This window comes from Notolepis coatsorum (assembly GCF_963971535.1).
Source record: "Notolepis coatsorum genome assembly, chromosome: 6".
NCBI lineage: Eukaryota > Metazoa > Chordata > Actinopteri > Aulopiformes > Paralepididae > Notolepis > Notolepis coatsorum.
The window spans coordinates 179094662-179118735 of NC_140170.1; the positions used below are offsets into that span (position 1 = coordinate 179094662).

Below are 24074 nucleotides of genomic sequence, written 5' to 3' on the forward strand. Positions count from 1 at the left end.
CGTGCCCCTGCCTCGTCCCGGCTACACAGATCAGACGGTCCTCCGGTAGGGTTTTAAATTAGAACCTAACGTTACGCATTTTGCAGAAACGACAGTCAAAATGGATACAAAACAGATGTAGCCACTAGCCAGACAGACACAACAGATCAGTGTAGCCAGACACAACAGATCAGTGTAGCCAGACACAACAGATCAGTGTAGCCAGACAGACACAACAGATCAGTGTAGCCAGACACAACAGATCAGTGTAGCCAGACACAACAGATCAGTGTAGCCAGACAGAACGGATCAGTGTAGCCAGACACAACAAATCAGTGTAGCCAGACACAACAGATCAGTGTAGCCAGACACACAACAGATCAGTGTAGCCAGACTAGTGTTGTCAAAAATATCGAACAATCGATACATATCGATTCTGAATATTTAAAACGGTTTCAATACTCATTTCCCGAAATATCGATATTTAATTATTCATAATTTTATTTGTATTTTTTGTATAAGGAAGTTACATTGTTCATTTCAATACCTGTAATAGTACAGTAGTCCACACACACACATGTGCATTCAGTTAAGTGGGAATATGACTGTAATACAAACAGTTCAGTTTGTCAGGTACATGCAACACAGATTACAGTGTTTACATCTGTCTGCTTGAGAAAATACCATGTTCTACAATAAAGTGAGATGAAGTTATTTTTAAATGTGTGATCTAAAGATAAACAAAGGGTTTTAAAAGTGTTATATTTATCTTCTCTTATAGTACCAGAGATAAGCTGAGGAGAATCAACCAGCAACAAAAGCAAAATAAAAAAAAAGAATTTATTTATTTTTTTACATTTTAAGATTGAACCTTTTTCTCTGTGGTATCGAAAATGGTATCGAATATCGATACTTTTCAAGGTATCGTATCGAAGTTCGAAATTCCAGTATCGTGACAACACTAAGCCAGACAAAACAAATCAGTGTAGCCAGACACAACAAATCAGTGTAGCCAGACAGAATGGATCAGTGTAGCCAGACACAACAGATCAGTGTAGCCAGACACAACAAATCAGTGTAGCCAGACAGAATGGATCAGTGTAGCCAGACAGAATGGATCAGTGTAGCCAGACAGACACAACAGATCAGTGTAGCCGGACACAACAGATCAGTGTAGCCAGACACAACAGATCAGTGTAGCCAGACACAACAGATCAGTGTAGCCAGACAGACACAACAGATCAGTGTAGCCAGACACAACAGATCAGTGTAGCCAGACACAACAAATCAGTGTAGCCAGACAGACACAACAGATCAGTGTAGCCGGACACAACAGATCAGTGTAGGCAGACACAACAAATCAGTGTAGCCAGACAGAATGGATCAGTGTAGCCAGACAGAATGGATCAGTGTAGCCAGACAGACACAACAGATCAGTGTAGCCGGACACAACAGATCAGTGTAGCCAGACACAACAGATCAGTGTAGCCAGACACAACAGATCAGTGTAGCCAGACACAACAAATCAGTGTAGCCAGACAGAATGGATCAGTGTAGCCAGACACAACAAATCAGTGTAGCCAGACACAACAGATCAGTGTAGCCAGACACAACAAATCAGTGTAGCCAGACAGAACAGATCAGTGTAGCCAGACACAACAAATCAGTGTAGCCAGACAGAACAGATCAGTGTAGCCAGACACAACAAATCAGTGTAGCCAGACAGAATGGATCAGTGTAGCCTGGCCCCAGGTCTCTGCGATTAGAATAGAAATTGTGAACTGACTCACCAAAAACAGACTGGTACTGAACCGACTCAACAGAACGACTGGTATTGAACCGACTCAACAGAACGACTGGTACCGAACTGATAACCAGAGAGATAGACTGGTACTGAACCGACTCACCAGAGGCATAAAAAGCTTCCAGACTCCTCATTGTTGCAACTTTGAGAACTCAGAATTAAAGGGTAGCATGTAATATTCAGGGTCTTTGATGAGATGGTATCATATTACTCATTAATCCACCAACCAACCAACCAACCAGCCAACCAACCAACCAGCCAGCCAGCCAGCCAGCCAGCCAGCCAACCATTCAGACAGCCAACCAACCAACCAACCAACCATTCAGACAGCCAACAAACCATTCAGATAGCCAACCAACCAGCCAACCATTCAGATAGCCAACCAACCAACCAGCCAACCATTCAGACAGCCAACCAGCCAGCCAGGGGTGGGTTGGAGTTGAGTGCTGACATGAACTTTTGTTTTGAAGTTACTGGTGCTCTAAGCTTCCTCCCTCCACCTCTCCTCCCCTCTCCATCTACCTCTCCTCCTCTCCCCCCTCCTCTCCTCTCAAACAGTCTTGTCTACTGGACTGGTGCTACTGCTGCTGCTACTGTTGTTGTTGTTGTCTTGGCTTCCCGTCGACTCCACGCTCGCTGTCCTCTCGGGCGGTTTAGAGGCGGAGTCTTTTTCTCCCGCACCGGCGGATGGGGCGGGGCCGGGGGAGGGGGAGGGGCCCGGGCCGGGGGAGGACAGGGAGGAGGAGGAGGAGGTGCGTGCGGCGGAGGCGCGGTAGGCCGACATCATCTCGGCTATGCGCTCCGTCGTCGGCTCCCACTTGGCGAAACCAGCGGCATTCTGGAGGAAGATCACAGCCGTGCCGTGGACAGCCTTGTAATACATGTCCTCTCTGAGAGAGACATAGAGAAAGAGACAGAGACACAGAGAGACAGAGGAGAGAGAGACACCGGGAGAGACAGACATGAGGAGAGAGACAAAGAAAGACAGAGGAGAGAGAGAAACAAAGAGGGGGGAGAGACAGAGAGGGGGAGACAGAGAGAAAAGAGAGAAAGCGACACAGAGGAGGGGGAGGGAGAGACAGAGAGAGAGAAGAGAGGGGGATAGAGAGATAGAGGAGAGGGGAGGAGGCGGACACAGAGAGAAGAGTGATAGAGAGACACAAAGGAGAGAGAAAGAGCGAGAGAAATAGAGGGAGAAAGATAGACGGAGATGGAGAGGGAGAGAGATAGGAGGGATGCGGGAGAGACATATCAGTATACATATAGTGTATTCATACCTTTTACAGATGTGCTGGGAGCCAGATCAGTATATATATATAGTGTATTCATACCTTTTACAGATGTGCTGGGAGCCAGATCAGTATATATATATAGTGTATTCATACCTTTTACAGATGTGCTGGGAGCCAGATCAGTATATATATAGTGTATTCATACCTTTTACAGATGTGCTGGGAGCCAGATCAGTATATATATAGTGTATTCATACCTTTTACAGATGTGCTGGGAGCCAGACCGGTACTCGTGCTCGAAGGCAGGCACGTTGATCTGGTGTCTGAGGAACTTGCTGCCCTCCATCTTGCTTAGGGCCGGGGTCAGGGGGTCACGCCACTCGGGCACAAAGATGATGAACGACAGCGGCTCGCTGGAACGTTCCAGAAGATCCTACACACACACACACACGCACACACACACACGGAGAGTGAGGTTATAGTAGGGGTGGGAATCACCAGTTTCATCACGATACGATACGATATCGATTCTTTGGACAACGATACGATATTATCCGATATCACACAGTCTGCCACAATACGATACGATTCGATTCGATTCAGGTGCCTGCGATCGATATGAGACGATATGATATGCCCATTTAACACAATCAGTAACATTTAAATCAACAAAAAAAAGGCAATGGAAATATCATTTGACATTTTTGAGCTCTTCCATTTTAATACAAATAGACCTCCTGTTCACTGTTTTTGGTTCGTTTTTCTTTTTTTCCCCTCGATATTAATATCCTATTCACTGTCACAGAGCTGTATTTTGTCTGGAAAAGCCGGCCAGATCCTGTGAGTGGGGCTATCCCGAGAATGCACCCTCCTTCCCAGTCCCCACTTCTCTCTGCCTATGGCTCTGGGTTAGCTTGTTAGCTTACGCTAACGTAACGTTATCGTCGATCTTTAACGCGACGTGGGCATAATGGAGTGGCAAGGATTGCAAAGCAGGTTAGATGCATTGGACCCGTTGCGGAATAAAACCGCAGGGACATGTTTTGGGTCACAGAATAGGCACAACTTGCTCGGCTCTGGGTTAGCTTGTTAGCTTACGCTAACGTAACGTTATCTTCGATCTTTAACGCGACGTGGGCATAATGGAGTGGCGAGGATTGCAAAGCAGGTTAGATGCATTGGACCCGTTGCGGAATAAAACAGCAGGGACATGTTTTGGGTCACAGAATAGGCACACTAGTCTTGCTCTAGTGACGCTCTGTGTGCTGTTGATGTTAAACGGAGTTTCACAACACTGGGTGCGGGGCGATGACGTCGCCGGATTTTCAAAATAAGAGTATCGCAATATGAATCGATCTTTTTACGTTGCATCGATCCTATTTGATTATTGATAATAGATCGATATATCGATCTGGATCGCCCCTAGGTTATAGTCTGTACAAAGTAGAGCTGGGCCGTTAACACTGTTACCGGGCTAAGTTAATGGCGGACTGTTATCGCGCAATAAATAAATTGCTGCCGTTAATCTATTCTCAAAGTTGGGTCTCCTCTCCTCTCTCCGTCTGCACGAGAAGCGAGCCACACACACACACTCACACAAAATACACATATGGGTACTTAACACTTTCAGTGCCAGCAGGGGGCGCATGATTTAGTGCTTGAATGCCCACCATCCACTTCAATGTTAGCGTTAAAAACGCCTAATCTATATTTTTTATTATGGCTGTGTCTAATCTGCCCGTCGCTTATCAATTACTCGTTTTCCAGTCAACATTGTCCAAGAGGATTGTTTTTTTTATCATTTTGAAAAGCCCTCGTTTAAGGAAAATATAAATATTCCATGATAAAAGACGTTTACTGGAATATTCTAGAATACACAAAAACTGTCATTTTTCTGCCTATTTATGAATAGTTTTCAAATAAACGCTAGATTATCGATAGTATATGTGTACGTATGCACGCTATATAGGCGATCTGAAAAATCGATTCTCTTATTTCCTGATCACTCGCACAGCCACACACACGAGATAGAGCCTTCGCTGCTGCTGCCCCCTGACTCTGGAACAGCCTCCCCCACATAAGATCTGCCCAGAGCCTAGAGGTTTTTAAATCCTTGCTCAAAACACACCTCTTCTCCCTGGCCTTTGACCAGAGCTAGCCCAGCATCTATACATGACGTTCGCTGTCACTCTGCACTTTTTATCAAATTTTCTTGTCTCTTTTATTGCACTTTGCCCTTGCTTTCCTATATGTACTGTACTCTACCTTTTTTGTAATTCTAGTGTATTTTTATTGCATTGTATGTGTTTTTACCATGTTGTGAAGCACTTTGGTTTGGCTGTTAGTCATTTGTAAACGTGCTATATAAATAAAACTGACTTGACTTGACATAGGGGAAAAGCTTATATCTCCGTGAAAACAGGTCTGATTATCCTAAGACTGGTAAAATAGATTCCTTACCCGAGATCAGATGTCATCCAAAAAGATTATTCCAATTCCTGATCGCCATTACAAATATCGATCGCTTTTATTGATCCAACGCTACATACTGTACATATGTATTCCACGCTGTTCTGAGGGTCCACAATGAATCCCATGGGCTCGGGTTACATGCCTGAGAAGTAAAATGTGGATTCCGGATTTTTTTTTTCTCATCCATTTTCATTGAGTGCATTCCAAAAGGGTGCATTACCATCTGGGAGACGATAGGGGGCGGTTTTTTCACATCTGAGCTCCTACAGGGGCTGCATACCAACGGGAGACTCGGTTGATGAAATATGAATTCAGATCGCTAATAAAAAAAATAAAACGCTAATAAACGTTGTGGGTATTCAGGCATTGGGCTGATAAAACGTGTTATGACGTGATGGGCACTGAAAGTGTTAAGGGAGGGGCCTGTCCGTGGCTCCGTGTTGAACTCCCTCAGACCGAGCTCTGCGCTCATCATGGTGGAGAACAAAACGAAAGTCTGGGTACACTTTACGAAAGTCGATGCCGACAACACACGTTGCCACAAGTGCAATAAAACATTTGCAAGTAAGGGTGGCAATACAAGCAATTTGTCAAAACATAACATTAGTCTGCAGAAATGCACCGTTTTCGACTGCTTTGCTCGCAGTGTTCCATCTCCATCCACGTCCACTGCAGGTAAGCCAAGATACAGAGTTAGCTAGGCTAATAACGAATTATTAGGAATAGGCTAATAAATCAAATATAATTGTTTAGCTACAAATATATTTGAAAGATGACAACTTTTTATAGATCGTCATTCGTCAGGCTGAGGCTGCAGCCACCATGTCCCAGCCCACCCCTCCTCCCTCTACCACCACCGGTCCCAGCCAAGTCCCTTCACCCTAGCAGCTAGGAAGGATGACAGAGGATAGGGTGAACAGGGCTGTGACCCAGTTTGTTGTCAAAGGCCTGCACCCCTTCTCTACAGTGGAGTCCAAGGGCTTTAGGTAACAACTAATCATTCAGTGTATATAGTTTTATATAGTATATAGTTCTTACATTTGTTGTTTATTATAAAAAGTCTATAATTCAGACACATTTAAAACATTGTTGCTGCTGTTGCTGAAGAAATAATATTTATTTATAAAGTTATATAAAAGAACATTGCTGCTGCTGTTGCTGAAGAAATAATATTTATTTATAAAGTTATAAATAATAAAGCAATGTCGATAAAGTACCGAACCATTAGGCAGTATCGATAAGAGTAGTAGTATCGAGAAAATCCTAACGATACCCATCCCTAGGTAGAACACACATATTTTGAATGGCTTCGGCAGACTTCAAATGAGCCATTTTAATCTAGATTAACTCCAGGATTGCAGATAGATTAATCTAGATTAATTTTTTTTAAATCTATGCCCACCTCTAGTACAAAGATTACATTTTGGGGGATTTTCTACAGCAAGGGTAGGCGACCTTATTGGACATAAAATAAAAATATATATTCTTATAAATACTTGATTAATTAAATATATATATATTATTATACATATGGCACGCAGCTCACCTCAAAGTGTGTTACCATGGCGTCCATGAACTCCTCACAGAAGGGAGGGTTGGCCTCGAACGAGCCACTGGCTGGAGAGAAACTCAGGAACGGACTGCAGGGATCAAGATTAAACACAATTACATTATCAACATACAATATGATGACAGCTGGAGGGAAACTCAGGACACAGACACTCCTCCCCAACACATGTAAACTAAACACACAGGCTGTGATTAATAGTAATATTCACAAATATGCTTTGGTCCAATCAAATCAGGGTTCATTTTGTCACCTGCTCCGCTATACAAGTACAATATGCAGTGAAATGTTAAGTAATCAGTTGACCAAGAATGTGTCACACGTGTGTACACTGCAGAACTATTAGGCATGTCTGACCACTAAGTGTGACTCTTAACCACCAAAACCTGATGTATGACATCATGCCAGTTATCTTACAAAGCCTCACCTGCACCTTTTTCTCATATTTTTATATTCAGATTAAATTTTATTGCATATATTTATGTCTTTCTAACATTACCCTGCCCGTACCTGTACCCCCCCCCCCCCCCCCCCCCCCCCCGCTGCCATGATGCCAGTTTCCCCAAGGGGAGCGATAAAGGGAACATTTCCTCTCATCTCATCTTCCTCCTTAGCCTCGGGAACGCTAAAGGAAACATTTCCTCTTATCTTATCTTCCTCCTTACCCTCGGGACCGCTAAAGGGAACATTTCCTCTCATCTCATTTTACCCGCGGGAGCCGAAGAAGCCGTCTGTGTCTGGGAAGGCGGAGCAGAACTGCTTGAAGTAGCAGTTGAGCGGAGAGGCGAAGCATTCGAAGGAAACGCCAAACTGTTTGTGCAACGCCTCAAACACAGGCACCGGCAGCGCCCCCTGCAGGCCTGTTCCTTCATTGACCCCAGCGCCAAACATCACCTAAACGCAAAGAAATACATAGTTAATAACTAACTAACTACGGGCACCGGCAGCGCCCCCTGCAGGCCCGTTCCTTCATTGACCCCAGCCTCAAACATTACCTAAACGCAAAGAAATCGTTTTTTTTTATCTACCTTTTCTCCCCATTTTCAATTTTTCTCCCATCCCCCAATTTCGTATTGTCCAATTCTACCCTCCCCTGTCTCGAACGTTGTTAGACCATGCCTCCCACTGGTCGGCTGCAATGTGGACGAAGCACAGCGCGATCTCTCAGTGGCGAGGAGTAACGCGTGGGAGGCTCACGCTGCCCCCGATACTTCCTGATTCTGCTGTACAGGCGCACCAACCGACCTGTAGGAGTCGCTGTCCACAACGTCCGATCCCCACCCACCGGCTTTCCCACCCCCTAATACTGCCAATTGTATTAGTATGAACGACCAGCCAAGCCGGAAGCAACGCAGAGAGCTGGGCTTGAACCCAGCATCTCCTGCGTTAGTGGCGAGCACCTTGCCCACTGCGCCACTTAGCCGCCTAAAGAAATACATAGTTAATAGCTAACTAACTACAGGCACTGGCAGCGCCCCCTGCAGGCCTGTTCCTTAAAAGAAAAGGCAAGATGCAAAATGAGGTATGGATGTAGTGCAAATCTCTTTAATATAGATACATAATGTAGTGTTAAAGTGTTTAAACTAGTATCTAAAGTAAGTGTTTGTTTAAAGTGAGTGTGTGCATGTGGATGTGTGTGCAATGAGTGTAGATGGATAGGTTGATGTTACATAGTCATAGTAGTGTATAGCAGGTATAGTAGTGAAATAACTAACTAGCTGAACACAGCTGGCAGTGGCAGGTATAGTATAAGCTATATTAATAATATACTATAATAATATAATATTTAAATCAAAGCATCTACTGTTAGTACAGGAGTAGCTAGTATATAATTTATTAATAATATACTGTAATAGTATCTAAGTCAAAGTATCTACTGTTATGTATAACATATATACTGTCCACTGTAGTTCAGGAGATAAAACTTTCAAGTAACTTTTATGTTTCACTACGTGTGTGTTAAGGTTTTGACAATCTGATCTCCATGGTTACTGATCTGTTCTCTATGGTTACCTGGTATCTCTTGACAAGGCACCAGACTCTGGACAGGAACTTCTCAAAACGAGGGTCGTCAATACAGCTGTACCTATATAACAACTCCTAGAAAGAGACAGAGAGAGAGAGATCACTTCATAAATTAGAAATAGAGAAAGGGAGACATTCTAAATCTTGGAAGCCTAGAGAACAAAGACTGTCATCTGCAGGATGTAGATATATATCAGACAATTCAAACAGAATATTTGCCCAAATGTAATGAAATAATCCCCAAGTTTATCTTTTGTTCTTAGAACACGAACATTCCTTACCTCTATTGGCACAGTTTGTGTTAGAATGCCACACTCTCAAGAGAGAAGAACCAGCAACAAATTCCTATTTCTGCCTTAATTATATTATTGGATTAATTAATTTATTCTTTGATTGTTGTTTGATGTTTATAGTGTTTATTATGGCAACATAGGTATTTTTTCCTGTCATGCCAATAAAGCAACTTTGAATTCGAATTTGAGAAAGACACAGGCAGAGAGAGAGACAGACAGACAGGGAGAGTGAATGAGAGAGAGAGACAGATGTGTTCAAGTCAATATCTCCCTCTAGTGGTCATGTCAGGTTATGCTGTTTAGTCTGGAAGAGTGGTCCTTGGAGCTTTTAGGCACTAAAATGTCCACATAGCAACTGTTGTCTCTTCCATTGTCATCATGTCAACAATGGTTGCTATGTTACAGGCAGCCATACTGGAAGACTCAACTACGGCCTCTATTAGTGATGTCAGAGCACCTCTTTGGAGGTAGGCCTACTATCAATATATTGGGTTGCGTTTAATTATTCTTTAACCCCTTGGTTCAGTTAGTATGAGCCAGTCTGAACACCCCAACCAGACTACACTCCAAACAACCACACCCTGGCCCACCTGTTTGAGGTGGTCTCACCCTGCTCCACCTGTTTGAGGTGGTCTCACCCTGCTCCACCTGTTTGAGGTGGTCTCACCCTGCTCCACCTGTTTGAGGTGGTCTCACCCTGCTCCACCTGTTTGAGGTGGTCTCACCCTGGTCCTGTTTGAGGTGGTCTCACCCTGCTCCACCTGTTTGAGGTGGTCTCACCGTGGTCCTGTTTGAGGTGGTCTCACCCTGGTCCTGTTTGAGGTGGTCTCACCCTGGTCCTGTTTGAGGTGGTCTCACCCTGGTCCTGTTTGAGGTGGTCTCACCCTGCTCCACCTGTTTGAGGTGGTCTCACCCTGCTCCACCTGTTTGAGGTGGTCTCACCCTGGTCCTGTTTGAGGTGGTCTCACCCTGGTCCTGTTTGAGGTGGTCTCACCCTGGTCCTGTTTGAGGTGGTCTCACCCTGCTCCACCTGTTTGAGGTGGTCTCACCCTGCTCCACCTGTTTGAGGTGGTCTCACCCTGGTCCTGTTTGAGGTGGTCTCACCCTGGTCCTGTTTGAGGTGGTCTCACCCTGGTCCTGTTTGAGGTGGTCTCACCCTGGTCCTGTTTGAGGTGGTCTCACCCTGCTCCACCTGTTTGAGGTGGTCTCACCCTGCTCCTGTTTGAGGTGGTCTCACCCTGGTCCTGTTTGAGGTGGTCTCACCCTGGTCCTGTTTGAGGTGGTCTCACCCTGGTCCTGTTTGAGGTGGTCTCACCCTGGTCCACCTGTTTGAGGTGGTCTCACCCTGGTCCTGTTTGAGGTGGTCTCACCCTGGTCCTGTTTGAGGTGGTCTCACCCTGCTCCACCTGTTTGAGGTGGTCTCACCCTGGTCCTGTTTGAGGTGGTCTCACCCTGGTCCTGTTTGAGGTGGTCTCACCCTGGTCCTGTTTGAGGTGGTCTCACCCTGGTCCTGTTTGAGGTGGTCTCACCCTGGTCCTGTTTGAGGTGGTCTCACCCTGCTCCTGTTTGAGGTGGTCTCACCCTGGTCCTGTTTGAGGTGGTCTCACCCTGCTCCACCTGTTTGAGGTGGTCTCACCCTGGTCCTGTTTGAGGTGGTCTCACCCTGCTCCTGTTTGAGGTGGTCTCACCCTGGTCCTGTTTGAGGTGGTCTCACCCTGGTCCTGTTTGAGGTGGTCTCACCCTGCTCCACCTGTTTGAGGTGGTCTCACCCTGGTCCTGTTTGAGGTGGTCTCACCCTGCTCCTGTTTGAGGTGGTCTCACCCTGGTCCTGTTTGAGGTGGTCTCACCCTGGTCCTGTTTGAGGTGGTCTCACCCTGCTCCTGTTTGAGGTGGTCTCACCCTGGTCCTGTTTGAGGTGGTCTCACCCTGGTCCTGTTTGAGGTGGTCTCACCCTGCTCCACCAACTGGCCAAATGGCTGAGCAGCAGAAACACTGCAGAACAGAAACTGTAGCTGATAGATGTCTATAGTTGTTACTGGGAGCCTTCACTTGGTAAAACCAGAGCATTCTCTCCTCGTCCTGCTGCAGGACAAAGGGCTCCAATGCACGACTGTACTTCTGTTGATACGCAGGAAATACAGCTATGTGTCCACAATTCTAAACTTACCATTTAAAGGATCGATAGGCTGCCACCGATTTTTGGCAACATTTAAAATGTCTTATTATATTAATCGAAACAAGACGCCATTCCGGTAAGGGGCAGGAGCTAAAACTACGACATCCAATCAAACAAACGACCAAGCCAAACGATTGGAACGAGCGAGCCGTCTTCAAACCCTCTAGTGACAAGCACTCCTTTTATGCGCATAACAGTTGTGCACGTACACAAAGGCCTGCTGGCGACACATAGCTGCCCGCTAGTTGCTGAGCAGGGCATGGCTCTGGAAGCAGCCTGGCGCGTTCTGATCGGAAGGGCGAGCTGATCTTTACCATCTCCACTATATCATCACTAGTGATAGAGTTACTAACCAGTTTACTGAAGTGACCTCGGCTGACTTTGACCATCTCTCCTTTGAAGCGCAGGCAGGCCACCTCGTTCTCAAAGTGGAGCTCGACGCGGGGCTGGGGGGGCGAGGCCGTGGCCAGGCGCACAGGGTAGCAGTACACCAGCCGGTCCTGGGCCTCCGCGGGCTCCAGCGCTTCTGGAGACACAGACGGGGGATATAATGTAGCATATTATTAGATATATTACAGTCCTACCAGATATATTGCAGTCCAACACAACAGATATATTGTAGTCCACCAGATATATTGTAGTCCAACACAACAGATATATTGTAGTCCACCAGATATATTGTAGTCCACCAGATATATTGTAGTCCAACACAACAGATATATTGTAGTCCACCAGATATATTGTAGTCCAACACAACACATATATTGTAGTCCACCAGATATATTGTAGTCCAACAGATATATTGTAGTCCAACACAACACATATATTGTAGTCCACCAGATATATTGTAGTCCAACAGATATATTGTAGTCCAACACAACAGGTATATTGTAGTCCTGCCAGATATATTGTAGTTCAACCAGATATATTGCAGTCCAACACAACAGATATATTGTAGTCCTGCCAGATATATTGTAGTTCAAGCAGATATATTGCAGTCCAACACAACAGATATATTGTAGTCCTGCCAGATATATTGTAGTTCAAGCAGATATATTGCAGTCCAACACAACATATATTGCAGTCCAACACAACAGATATATTGTAGTCCTGCCAGATATATTGTAGTCTCACCAGATATATTACAGTCCTACCAGATATATTGCGATCCAACCAAGATATATTGTAGTCCTACCAGATATATTGTAGTCCTACCAGATATATTGCGATCCAACCAAGATATATTGTAGTCCTACCAGATATATTGTAGTCCTACCAGATATATTGTAGTCCTACCAGATATATTGTAGTCCAACAGATATATTGTAGTCCTACCAGATATATTGTAGTCCTACCAGATATATTGTAGTCCTACCAGATATATTGTAGTCCTACCAGATATATTGTAGTTCTACCAGATATATTAGTCTCACAAGATATATTGTAGTCTTACCATGTATACTACAGTCTTACCAGATATATTAGTCTTACCAGCTACAGTATATTGCAGTCTTAACACATATATGCGTCTCACCAGCTATGTTGCAGTCTTAACACATATATGCGTCTCACCAGCTATGTTGCAGTCTTAACACATATATGAGTCTCACCAGCTATGTTGCAGTCTTAACACATATATGCGTCTCACCAGCTATGTTGCAGTCTTAACACATATATGCGTCTCACCAGCTATGTTACAGTCTTAACACATATATGCGTCTCACCAGCTATGTTGCAGTCTTAACACATATATGCGTCTCACCAGCTATGTTGCAGTCTTTGAGCAGCGTGAGGTGGGCCTGCCGGGTGCGCCGGGTGTACTCAGCAGAGATGTGGTAGATCTTGGAGCAGATTCCCTCCACAGAGTCCTTGGCCACGGCGGTGACGTGAGGCCCGCACTGCTTCCTCAGGTGCTCCAGACGGTCCTGGAGAGACACACAGGTTTACATGTTTTACATTCAGTCATTCAGCTGAACGCTTTTATCCAAAGCAACTTACAAGTTCTGTACGACAAGTCAGCAGGAAGGGCACAACTCTATCAGCTGAGTAACAATGTTCATCAAATTGTTGAAACTTGAGTGCTGCAGTGTGTCGAGTGCATAGTAGTAGAGCGACATGTTAGTATATTAGGAAGAGTGCACGATAGTAGAATTATTTTAATTTCAGATTCAGTTTCGGCTGTCCTAACTGTGGTGGAGCGAGGACCGAGAATAGGCGGCTTCTCTTTGACACACACTCGGCATCTAGTGGAACACCAGAGCACCTTGTGGACAACGCCCATAGAACCAGGTGCCTTATTGCCTGGAGTTGCTCTTTCCCACAGTTGCTGCTCCCAGCAGTTGGAACGAGATGCAAAATACTTTGAAAATGGACACATTGATCCCCCTCGATACTTTTAATGACTCTATCGCAGAGTTGTTTACACACACCTGCAACTGTCACCCAGCCTTGTCATTGGTCTGTTCTGCTTCATGTATCACATACCGTGTCATTTTATTTGGTTGTTTGTTTTCATTCTCACACCTTCCCTCATAAAACGTCCTTTTGTCCACACCTTCCTTCCACCACATTTGATCATGTTGTAGTTATATTATTATTTATCATAAAGTCCTCTTTGATCATGTTGTAGTTATATTATTATTTATTATAGTCACATTTGATCATGTTGTAGTTATATTATTATTTATCATAGTCTTCTTTGATCATGTTGTAGTTATATTATTATTTATCATAGTCATCTTTTCTCATGTTGTAGTTATACTATTATTTATCATAAAGTCCTCTTTGATCATGTTGTAGTTATATTATAATCGTCATCTTTGATCATGTTGTAGTTATATTATTATTTATCATAAAGTCTTCTTTGACCATGTTGTAGTTATATTATTATTTATCATAGTCATATTTTCTCATGTTGTAGTTATATTATTATTTATCATATAGTCCTCTTTGATCATGTTGTAGTTATATTATTATTTCAGTCATCTTTGATCATGTAGTTATATTATTATTTATCATATAGTCATCTTTGATCATGTAGTTATATTATTATTTATCATAGTCCTCTTTGATCATGTTGTAGTTATATTATTATTTCAGTCATCTTTGATCATGTAGTTATATTATTATTTATCATATAGTCCTCTTTGATCATGTTGTAGTTATATTATTATTTCAGTCATCTTTGATCATGTAGTTATATTATTATTTATCATATAGTCATCTTTGATCATGTAGTTATATTATTATTTATCATAGTCCTCTTTGATCATGTTGTAGTTATATTATTATTTCAGTCATCTTTGATCATGTAGTTATATTATTATTTATCATATAGTCATCTTTGATCATGTTGTAGTTATATTATTATTTCAGTCATCTTTGATCATGTAGTTATATTATTATTTATCATATAGTCATCTTTGATCATGTAGTTATATTATTATTTATCATAGTCCTCTTTGATCATGTTGTAGTTATATTATTATTTAGAAAAAATAAATAACGCACATCCTCCGTTTGTTGGTGCTGAGCCAAACTGTAAAAACAGTAATACATAAGACAAAGCGGGGCTCGCAACTCACTTGTTGTTCCAAGGTGTTTTAATTGACAAAAAGGCAGTAGATGCAACATTTCGACCCTTCCGGTCTCCTTCAAGCATGAAGACAACACAACAATGACATCTTTTTATACAGGAAGTGAAATAAATTTAATATCAGCCCCACCTGGTGATCAGGGGCGGTCCCAAGACTTGCATGATTGAATGAATGAATGACCTTTATTTATATAGCACCCTTCACAGCACGAATGCACAGGGTGCTTTACACTACAGCTTAATATAAAAACACAATAAAACAAAATCAGAAATAAATGACAACAACAAACGGCAGTTAAAAACAGTGAAACCAGATAGAAAAAGTAGAATAAAAGAATTTGGATAAAATCATGAGTCACTAATTAAAACAAAACTATAGAACAGTGAGGACAAGAAGAAGTGCCTATGTATGCCCAAAGGCCTGTCTGAACAAATGTGTTTTTAGTTGTTTTTTTAAAAGAGTTTTCAGAGGGGGGCAGTTCGCAGGTCCAGGGGGAGAGCGTTCCAGAGCCTTGGTGCAGTCACCTCGAAAGCTCGATCACCCCTTGTTTTCAGCCTGGACCTGGGGACCACCAGGAGGTGCTGATCGGCAGATCTGAGTGAGCGGGTGTTGGTGTAGGGATGGATGAGTTCAGTGATGTAGATAGGGGCCTGACCGTGAAGTGCTCTGAAAGTGAAAGTGAGGACTTTGAAGTGAATTCTATAGTGTACCGGGAGCCAGTGCAGGGATACCAGAATGGGAGTGATGTGACATGATTTTTTTGACCTTGTGAGTAGCCTGGCTGCAGCATTTTGGACCATTTGTAGTTTGTCTGTGGATGATTTGTTGAGACAGGTGAAAAGTGAGTTGCAGTAGTCAAGCCTAGAGGAAATAAAAGCATGCACGGACAGTTCTAGTTCAGAGTGAGATATGATGGTGCGTAGTTTTGCAATGTTTCTGAGGTGAAAGAAGCAGGTGCGTGTGAGTGTTTTGACATGTTTGTCTAGGTTCATGGCCTGGTCTGAACACATTGATACATTTTATACATGATTAAGTAACAATTTATCTTTTCATTTGACATTTTTTAGGAGATTTTTTGAGAAATATCTATTAAACACAACATTAAGACAGAATTTACAGATAGGCAGCAGTGTGTAAGGTACAAGTCCTAGTCACTAAAAAAAAAACAGAAAAAAAAGTCTATTGTCTCCCTCTATAAGTTACATTTACAAATAAGGTCTAATGTCAAAGTCCTCATTGAGTCCTGTTGGTGCCATCGTTTATCTTAAAACAATGGCACCAACAGGACTCAACGAGGACTTTGACATTAGACCTTATTTGTAAATTTAACTTATAGAGGGAGACAATACTTTATTTTTTTTTTTATTTTTCAGTGACTAGGACTTGTACCTTACACACTGCTGCCTATCTGTAAATTATGTTTTTTTTTTTTGGATCTTTTCCCCCCTCCTTTTTCCTCCGATTTTCTCCTATCCCAATGTTAGTCGTTATGCCTATTCCCAATCCCCTTCCTGGTCGCTGCGCACTTACCCCCCACAGTCGGTCTGGGAGAGTGGAGGCTATCACGTGCTTCCTCCCGACACATGTCCAGCCAATCAACCGCTTCTTTTCACCTGGCAGCGCGGACTCTCACTGAGAGGGTGTAACGTGTGGAAGGATCACACTACCCCCCCTTAGATCCTATCCGCGCTGAGCAGGCGCCCCGACCGAACTGTAGGAATCGCTGTTTACAACGACCCAGACCCACCCCGCCAGCTTTCCCACCCTCTAATTGCCAATTGTATTAGTGTGAACGGCCAGCCAAGCTGGTGACAACGCCGGAGCTGTGAGCTGGATTCGAACAGGCGAATGTAAATGATGTCTTAATGTTGTGTTTAATAGATATTTCTCAAAAAATCTCCTAAAAAATGTCAAATGAAAAGATAAATTGTTACTTAGTCATGTATAAAATGTATCAATCATGCAAGTCTTGGGACCGCCCCTGATCACCAGGTGGGGCTGATATTAAATTTATTTCACTTCCTGTATAAAAAGATGTCATTGTTGTGTTGTCTTCATGCTTGAAGGAGACCGGAAGGGTTGAAACGTTGCATCTACTGCCTTTTTGTCAATTAAAACACCTTGGAACAACAAGTGAGTTGCGAGCCCCGCTTTGTCTTATGTTATATTATTATTTATCATAAAGTCCTCTTTGATCATGTTGTAGTTATATTATTATTTACCATATAGTCCTCTTTGCTCATGTTGTAGTTATATTATTATTTATCATAGTCCTCTTTTTTCATCTTGTAGTTATATTATTATTTATCATATAGTCCTCTTTGCTCATGTTGTGGTTATATTATTATTTACCATATAGTCCTCTTTGCTAGCAGAATGGTCTCTACGAAGCCAGCTCATGGTGTCTTCAGCGTTCCATTTCACCACCTTCCGACTGTCTGGACTGGCGTTCCTAGAAGGGCAAAGGTCATGTACAGTTAGCGGGAGGCGAGTTATGATTAATTACAAGTTATTTAATTCCCATTATTTAGGCAGGGATTGATGCATCATGACATCTTTGACCATATTTAGGTCCTGTAATGTCTTACCACTGTGTAATGAACTGCTAGTATGGACCTGTAATGTACTGGTAGTATGGACCTGTAATGTACTGGTAGTATGGTCCTGTAATGCAGTGGTTCCCAAAGTCGGGGTCGCGACCCAAAGGTGGGCCACGAGCAGCCACAGGTGGGCCGCGAGATGATTAAAAAAAAAATATATATATATATATATATTTTTTTTTGTCAGGCCACTGAACTTAGAAGCAGGCCAGGACAGTGTTTCTAGTTGTATTCTAAAATTCTATTCTATTCTAAAATGTGACTATATGGTTTTATATTAACTTAATAAATAAACAAAAACGAAAAATCGACTTATTTCAACGAACATTTCAAACTAAATAACAGATTATGCACATAAAACGCTGAAAACAACCGAAGCAACAATAGTATTTTAATGAGGCTATTATTATTATCATTATTATTTTGCAACAAGTTATCCCTCTCATAAATAGCACATATAAATGAATAACTAACTTGAACTAACTTAATAGGATTGAAGTGATATTTGGCTTAAAAAATCGGTCGCCTAAAAAAAAAAAAAAAAAAAAAAGCCCGACGATGTGCATTGGGCCGCGGCTCTCTGACGCCTTATTTTCTGGGCCCTGGCCTGAAAAGTTTGGGAACCCCTGCTGTAATGTACTGGTAGTATGGTCCTGTAATGTACCGGTAGTATGGTCCTGTGATGAACTGGTAGTATGGTCCTGTGATGAACTGGTAGTATGGTCCTGTGGTAGTATGGTCCTGTGATGAACTGGTAGTATGGTCCTGTGATGAACTGGTAGTATGGTCCTGTGATGAACTGGTAGTATGGTCCTGTGGTAGTATGGTCCTGTGATGAACTGGTAGTATGGTCCTGTGGTAGTATGGTCCTGTGATGAACTGGTAGTATGGTCCTGTGGTAGTATGGTCCTGTGATGAACTGGTAGTATGGTCCTGTGATGAACTGGTAGTATGGTCCTGTGATGAACTGGTAGTATGGTCCTGTGATGAACTGGTAGTATGGTCCTGTAATGAACTGGTAGTATGGTCCTGTAATGAACTGGTAGTATGGTCCTGTAATGAACTGGTAGTATGGTCCTGTAATGAACCGGTAGTATGGACCTGTAATGAACTGGTAGTATGGTCCTGTAATTAGAGCTGCCGCGGTATCGGTATTACCGCGGTATCGCTGTTACATCATGCCCACCGCAGCGTTGGGCTGAATACCGGCATCACCGCTGTTTTTTATTATATTATTATTATTATTACGCTCTCGTTGGGCTTGCGGCTCTGCAGATATACCCTACTTCTCTGTCGAGATTCCAAGCGACCCTATTGGGTACCAGAAAAGTCACATGAAACACTGCAGACCACTGATTGGTCAGAAGAGATACGCGTCACATGCTTGGAGCATCTTGCAGTGCGTTTACTTCCTGAATCTCAGCAACACTCACAACACGGCTAATAGTACGTTAGCTCCCACCGGAGACCCGAGTGGATTACCGACGCCGTCGCTCCTCAGGGAACGAGGCATAATGATTTTACTGCAACGAAATGTTATAATAAAAGCCCTTCGTTCTATACACTTGTCTGATTGAAAACTTTATTAACAGACCGCAGAATGGGTACAACTCGGCACGCTCTGAGCAAAGAAAGGAACTTAGATATTAATTGAGTAACGCTTGCCTTGCTATGTGGTCCGGTAAATACGAACGTGTAACTATACTAACGTTAATGCCACAAATCGAATGCCTTTGTAATCATAAGTAGTAACGTTATAATAATAAGAAGAAGAAAGGGTCGGGGGGGTAACCGGCGGGCACGACACCGAGGGGAGACTTCGAATCCGTGTTTCACTTTTAATAACGAATGCGTGCATGCCGAATCCCAAACAATATTCATGCTGCAAAGTCATCCTCTAACGATAGACATTTAGACTAGAGGCAGGCTATATGCTATATAAAGAGTAGACTACAAAAAAAATGCATTCAAACTTTTTTTTTGTGTGTGTGTGTGCGGTAATACCGCGGCGGTAGGAAATATATTGCAAATGTGTGCGGTAAGGAAAACATCAATACCGCGGCAGCTCTACCTGTAATGAACTGGTAGTATGGTCCTGTAATGAACTGGTAGTATGGTCCTGTAATGAACCGGTAGTATGGACCTGTAATGAACTGGTAGTATGGTCCTGTATTGAACTGGTAGTATGGTCCTGTGGTAGTATGGACCTGTAATGAACTGGTAGTATGGACCTGTAATGAACTGGTAGTATGGTCCTGTAATGAACTGGTAGTATGGTCCTGTGGTAGTATGGTCCTGTGATGAACTGGTAGTATGGTCCTGTGATGAACTGGTAGTATGGTCCTGTGATGAACTGGTAGTATGGTCCTGTAATGAACTGGTAGTATGGTCCTGTAATGAACTGGTAGTATGGTCCTGTAATGAACCGGTAGTATGGTCCTGTGGTAGTATGGACCTGTAATGAACTGGTAGTATGGACCTGTAATGAACTGGTAGTATGGTCCTGTGATGAACTGGTAGTATGGTCCTGTAATGAACTGGTAGTATGGACCTGTAATGAACTCACCTGGAGTCAATCATCTTCTTGGCAGCCTCAGCGTATTTAAACAGCAGCTTTCTGGCCTCTTCTTTATACTTGATACGAGACAATCTGATGGAGACAGACATACACATTAGTGACCATCTATTTTTCTGTGCATAGTTGCATACGATAACATACATTTTAATGTTTTAACTATAATCTATGCATGAATGTTGGCATTGGTATAGCAACGACAATAGGTTCACTATGGCATTTCCATGTTGTAAACAGGGGCCAGAGAACTGATTCCCTGAGGCTCTGAGCAGTGAACATGTCTAGTATCGCCCTCTTGTGTTCAAAAGGTGTAACTTCATACTGAATATCCAATATTGATTGGACAATGATCCAGGAGTCATGGCCTGCCCATCAGCCTATATGCATCTCTTGCGCGCCCCCCCCCCCCCCCCCCCCCCACACACACACACCTGATGGGGATGTCGTTCATGACTTCACGGAACATGGATGGGGAGATGACGGGGTCACATTCGCTAGGAAGCAGGGGGTCGGGACCCTTGTCAATCACTTTCCTCTCCAACAGCCAGCGGTTAAAGGACTCTCTGGGTGGTTCAATACCTGGAATGCATGATAGAGAGATACATGAATCATGGAGAGAGAATACATGATAGAGAGAATACATGATATGATGGAGAGAATACATGATAGATACATGATGGAGAGAGAATACATGGAGAGAATACATGATGGAGAGAGAATACATGATGGAGAATACATGATGGAGAGAGATACATGATAGAGAATACATGATAGAGAGAGAATCCATGATAGAGAGAATACATGATGGAGAGAGAATACATGATAGAGAGAATACATGATAGAGATAATACATGATGGAGAGAATATATGATGGAGAGAGAATACATGATGGAGAATACATGATGGAGAATACATGACGGAGAGAATATATGATGGAGAGAATACATGATAAGAGAATACATGATAGAGAGAATACATGGAGAGAATACATGATAGAGAATACATGGAGCGAGAATACACGATAGAGAATACATGATAGATAGAGAATACATGATAGAGAGAATACATGATAGAGAGAATACATGATAGAGAGAATACATGATAGAGATAATACATGATGGAGAGAATACATGATAGAGAGAATACATGGAGAGAATACATGATAGAGAGAGAATACATGATAGAGATACATGGAGAGAATACGTGATAGAGAGAATACATGATGGAGAGAATACATGATAGAGATAATACATGATAGAGAGATACATGATGGAGAGATAATACATGATGGAGAATACATGATGGAGAGAGAATACATGGAGAGAATACATGATGGAGAGAATACACGGTGGAGAGAATATATGATGGAGAGAATACATGATAAGAGAGAATAGAGAGAATACATGGAGCGAGAATACACAATAGAGAATACATGATGGAGAGAATACATGATAGAGAATACATGATAGAGAGAATACATGATGGAGAGAATACATGAGAGAATACATGATAGATACATGATGGAGAGAATACATGATGGAGAAAATACATGATAGAGAGAGAATACATGATAGAGAGAATACATGATGGAGAGAATACATGATAGAGAGAATTCCTATTAAATTAATATCTTTTTTTTATTGTCTTATTTTTCTTTATTTCTATCATTTTTACTTAAATATTTTAGTATAGTTTTTATCATTTTATTTGTTCTTTTTTAATTATTTATTTATTTGCATTATCCTTTTGTTTAGTTGTTTGTGTAAAGCACTTTGAGCCATATATATTTGAGCCTTTTATTATTTTTTTTACTTTGTTAATTAATACCCTAGTTACAGTACAGCAACCAAATTAAACTGTATCAAGTCAACTGACAATGTGACCTGTTTTGACCTGCACCTCAAAGAATCGGAAGCGAGAATAGTTTAGAACAGGAATCGAAATGGAGAATCGGAATCGTTCAAATCCAAACGATGCTCAACCCTAAAATAAAGTTATTATTATTATTATAATACCAACCTTCTCTCTGGTAACACAGCTCATGGTAGTGTTGCCGTAGTTTGGTGACGAGCTGGGCTCTCTGGAGCTCTATCTCCGGGTGGGGAGGCAGGTGCCTGGCCGGGGCCCGCTCTCTGATCACCGCGTTAGTCTGGATGTCCAGGTCCCAGTAGATCCTGTCAACGGCAAGTCGCCCAAGTCAAAACTCACTCAGGATTCACCTTATTGCACGTTATCGCTGTGAAAACGTTTAGTCAGTTCAATCCAGATTAGTCAACTCAAAGACTCCCTAGGAACAGTGGAAATTAAAGAGGCAATTCTTATGGAATGTTAATGTCAGGAGTGTAATTTTTCCAGCTTCAGGTGTATCATTTGATTCGTTATAACTGTTTTAAGTCAACCTCAACTTTTTGAGAGGCTCTGCTGTGTTGTAACGTTAATGTTAGCTGAGAGAGTGCTGTGTTGTAACATTAATGTTAGCTGAGAGAGACTCTGCTGTGTTGTAACATTAATGTTAGCTGAGAGAGACTCTGCTGTGTTGTAACGTTAATGTTAGCTGAGAGAGTGCTGTGTTGTAACATTAATGTTAGCTGAGAGACTCTGCTGTGTTGTAACATTAATGTTAGCTGAGAGACTGCTGTGTTGTAACATTAATGTTAGCTGAGAGACTCTGCTGTGTTGTAACATTAATGTTAGCTGAGAGACTCTGCTGTGTTGTAACATTAATGTTAGCTGAGAGACTCTGCTGTGTTGTAACATTAATGTTAGCTGAGAGAGAGTGCTGTGTTGTAACATTAATGTTAGCTGAGAGACTGCTGTGTTGTAACATTAATGTTAGCTGAGAGACTCTGCTGTGTTGTAACATTAATGTTAGCTGAGAGACTCTGCTGTGTTGTAACGTTAATGTTAGCTGAGAGACTCTGCTGTGTTGTAACATTAATGTTAGCTGAGAGACTCTGCTGTGTTGTAACGTTAATGTTAGCTGAGAGACTCTGCTGTGTTGTAACATTAATGTTAGCTGAGAGACTCTGCTGTGTTGTAACGTTAATGTTAGCTGAGAGAGACTCTGCTGTGTTGTAACATTAATGTTAGCTGAGAGACTCTGCTGTGTTGTAACGTTAATGTTAGCTGAGAGAGACTCTGCTGTGTTGTAACATTAATGTTAGCTGAGAGACTCTGCTGTGTTGTAACATTAATGTTAGCTGAGAGACTCTGCTGTGTTGTAACATTAATGTTAGCTGAGAGAGACTCTGCTGTGTTGTAACGTTAATGTTAGCTGAGAGAGACTGCTGTGTTGTAACATTAATGTTAGCTGAGAGACTCTGCTGTGTTGTAACGTTAATGTTAGCTGAGAGAGACTCTGCTGTGTTGTAACATTAATGTTAGCTGAGAGACTCTGCTGTGTTGTAACGTTAATGTTAGCTGAGAGAGACTCTGCTGTGTTGTAACATTAATGTTAGCTGAGAGACTCTGCTGTGTTGTAACATTAATGTTAGCTGAGAGACTCTGCTGTGTTGTAACATTAATGTTAGCTGAGAGAGACTCTGCTGTGTTGTAACGTTAATGTTAGCTGAGAGACTGCTGTGTTGTAACATTAATGTTAGCTGAGAGAGTGCTGTGTTGTAACGTTAATGTTAGCTGAGAGAGTGCTGTGTTGTAACATTAATGTTAGCTGAGAGACTCTGCTGTGTTGTAACATTAATGTTAGCTGAGAGACTGCTGTGTTGTAACATTAATGTTAGCTGAGAGACTCTGCT

General features: G+C 42.4%; 1 protein-coding gene across 1 annotated transcript in view; it reads right to left on the reverse strand.

Moving 5' to 3' along the window:
- Nucleotides 1-308: 308 nt before the first annotated feature.
- Nucleotides 309-24074, reverse strand: part of pcif1 (phosphorylated CTD interacting factor 1) — a 64660-nt gene continuing 40894 nt past the window's right edge. The window contains exons 6-16 of the mRNA XM_084317706.1: nucleotides 22339-22493; nucleotides 20751-20898; nucleotides 20311-20394; nucleotides 17497-17596; nucleotides 13311-13473; nucleotides 11902-12074; nucleotides 9068-9154; nucleotides 7764-7948; nucleotides 7034-7127; nucleotides 3273-3448; nucleotides 309-2673 (exon numbers count right to left, since the gene is read on the reverse strand). Of these exons, the coding sequence (XP_084173832.1) occupies nucleotides 2334-2673; nucleotides 3273-3448; nucleotides 7034-7127; nucleotides 7764-7948; nucleotides 9068-9154; nucleotides 11902-12074; nucleotides 13311-13473; nucleotides 17497-17596; nucleotides 20311-20394; nucleotides 20751-20898; nucleotides 22339-22493 (1705 nt within the window). The 3' untranslated portion in view covers nucleotides 309-2333. The remainder of the gene's footprint in view (nucleotides 2674-3272; nucleotides 3449-7033; nucleotides 7128-7763; nucleotides 7949-9067; nucleotides 9155-11901; nucleotides 12075-13310; nucleotides 13474-17496; nucleotides 17597-20310; nucleotides 20395-20750; nucleotides 20899-22338; nucleotides 22494-24074) is intronic.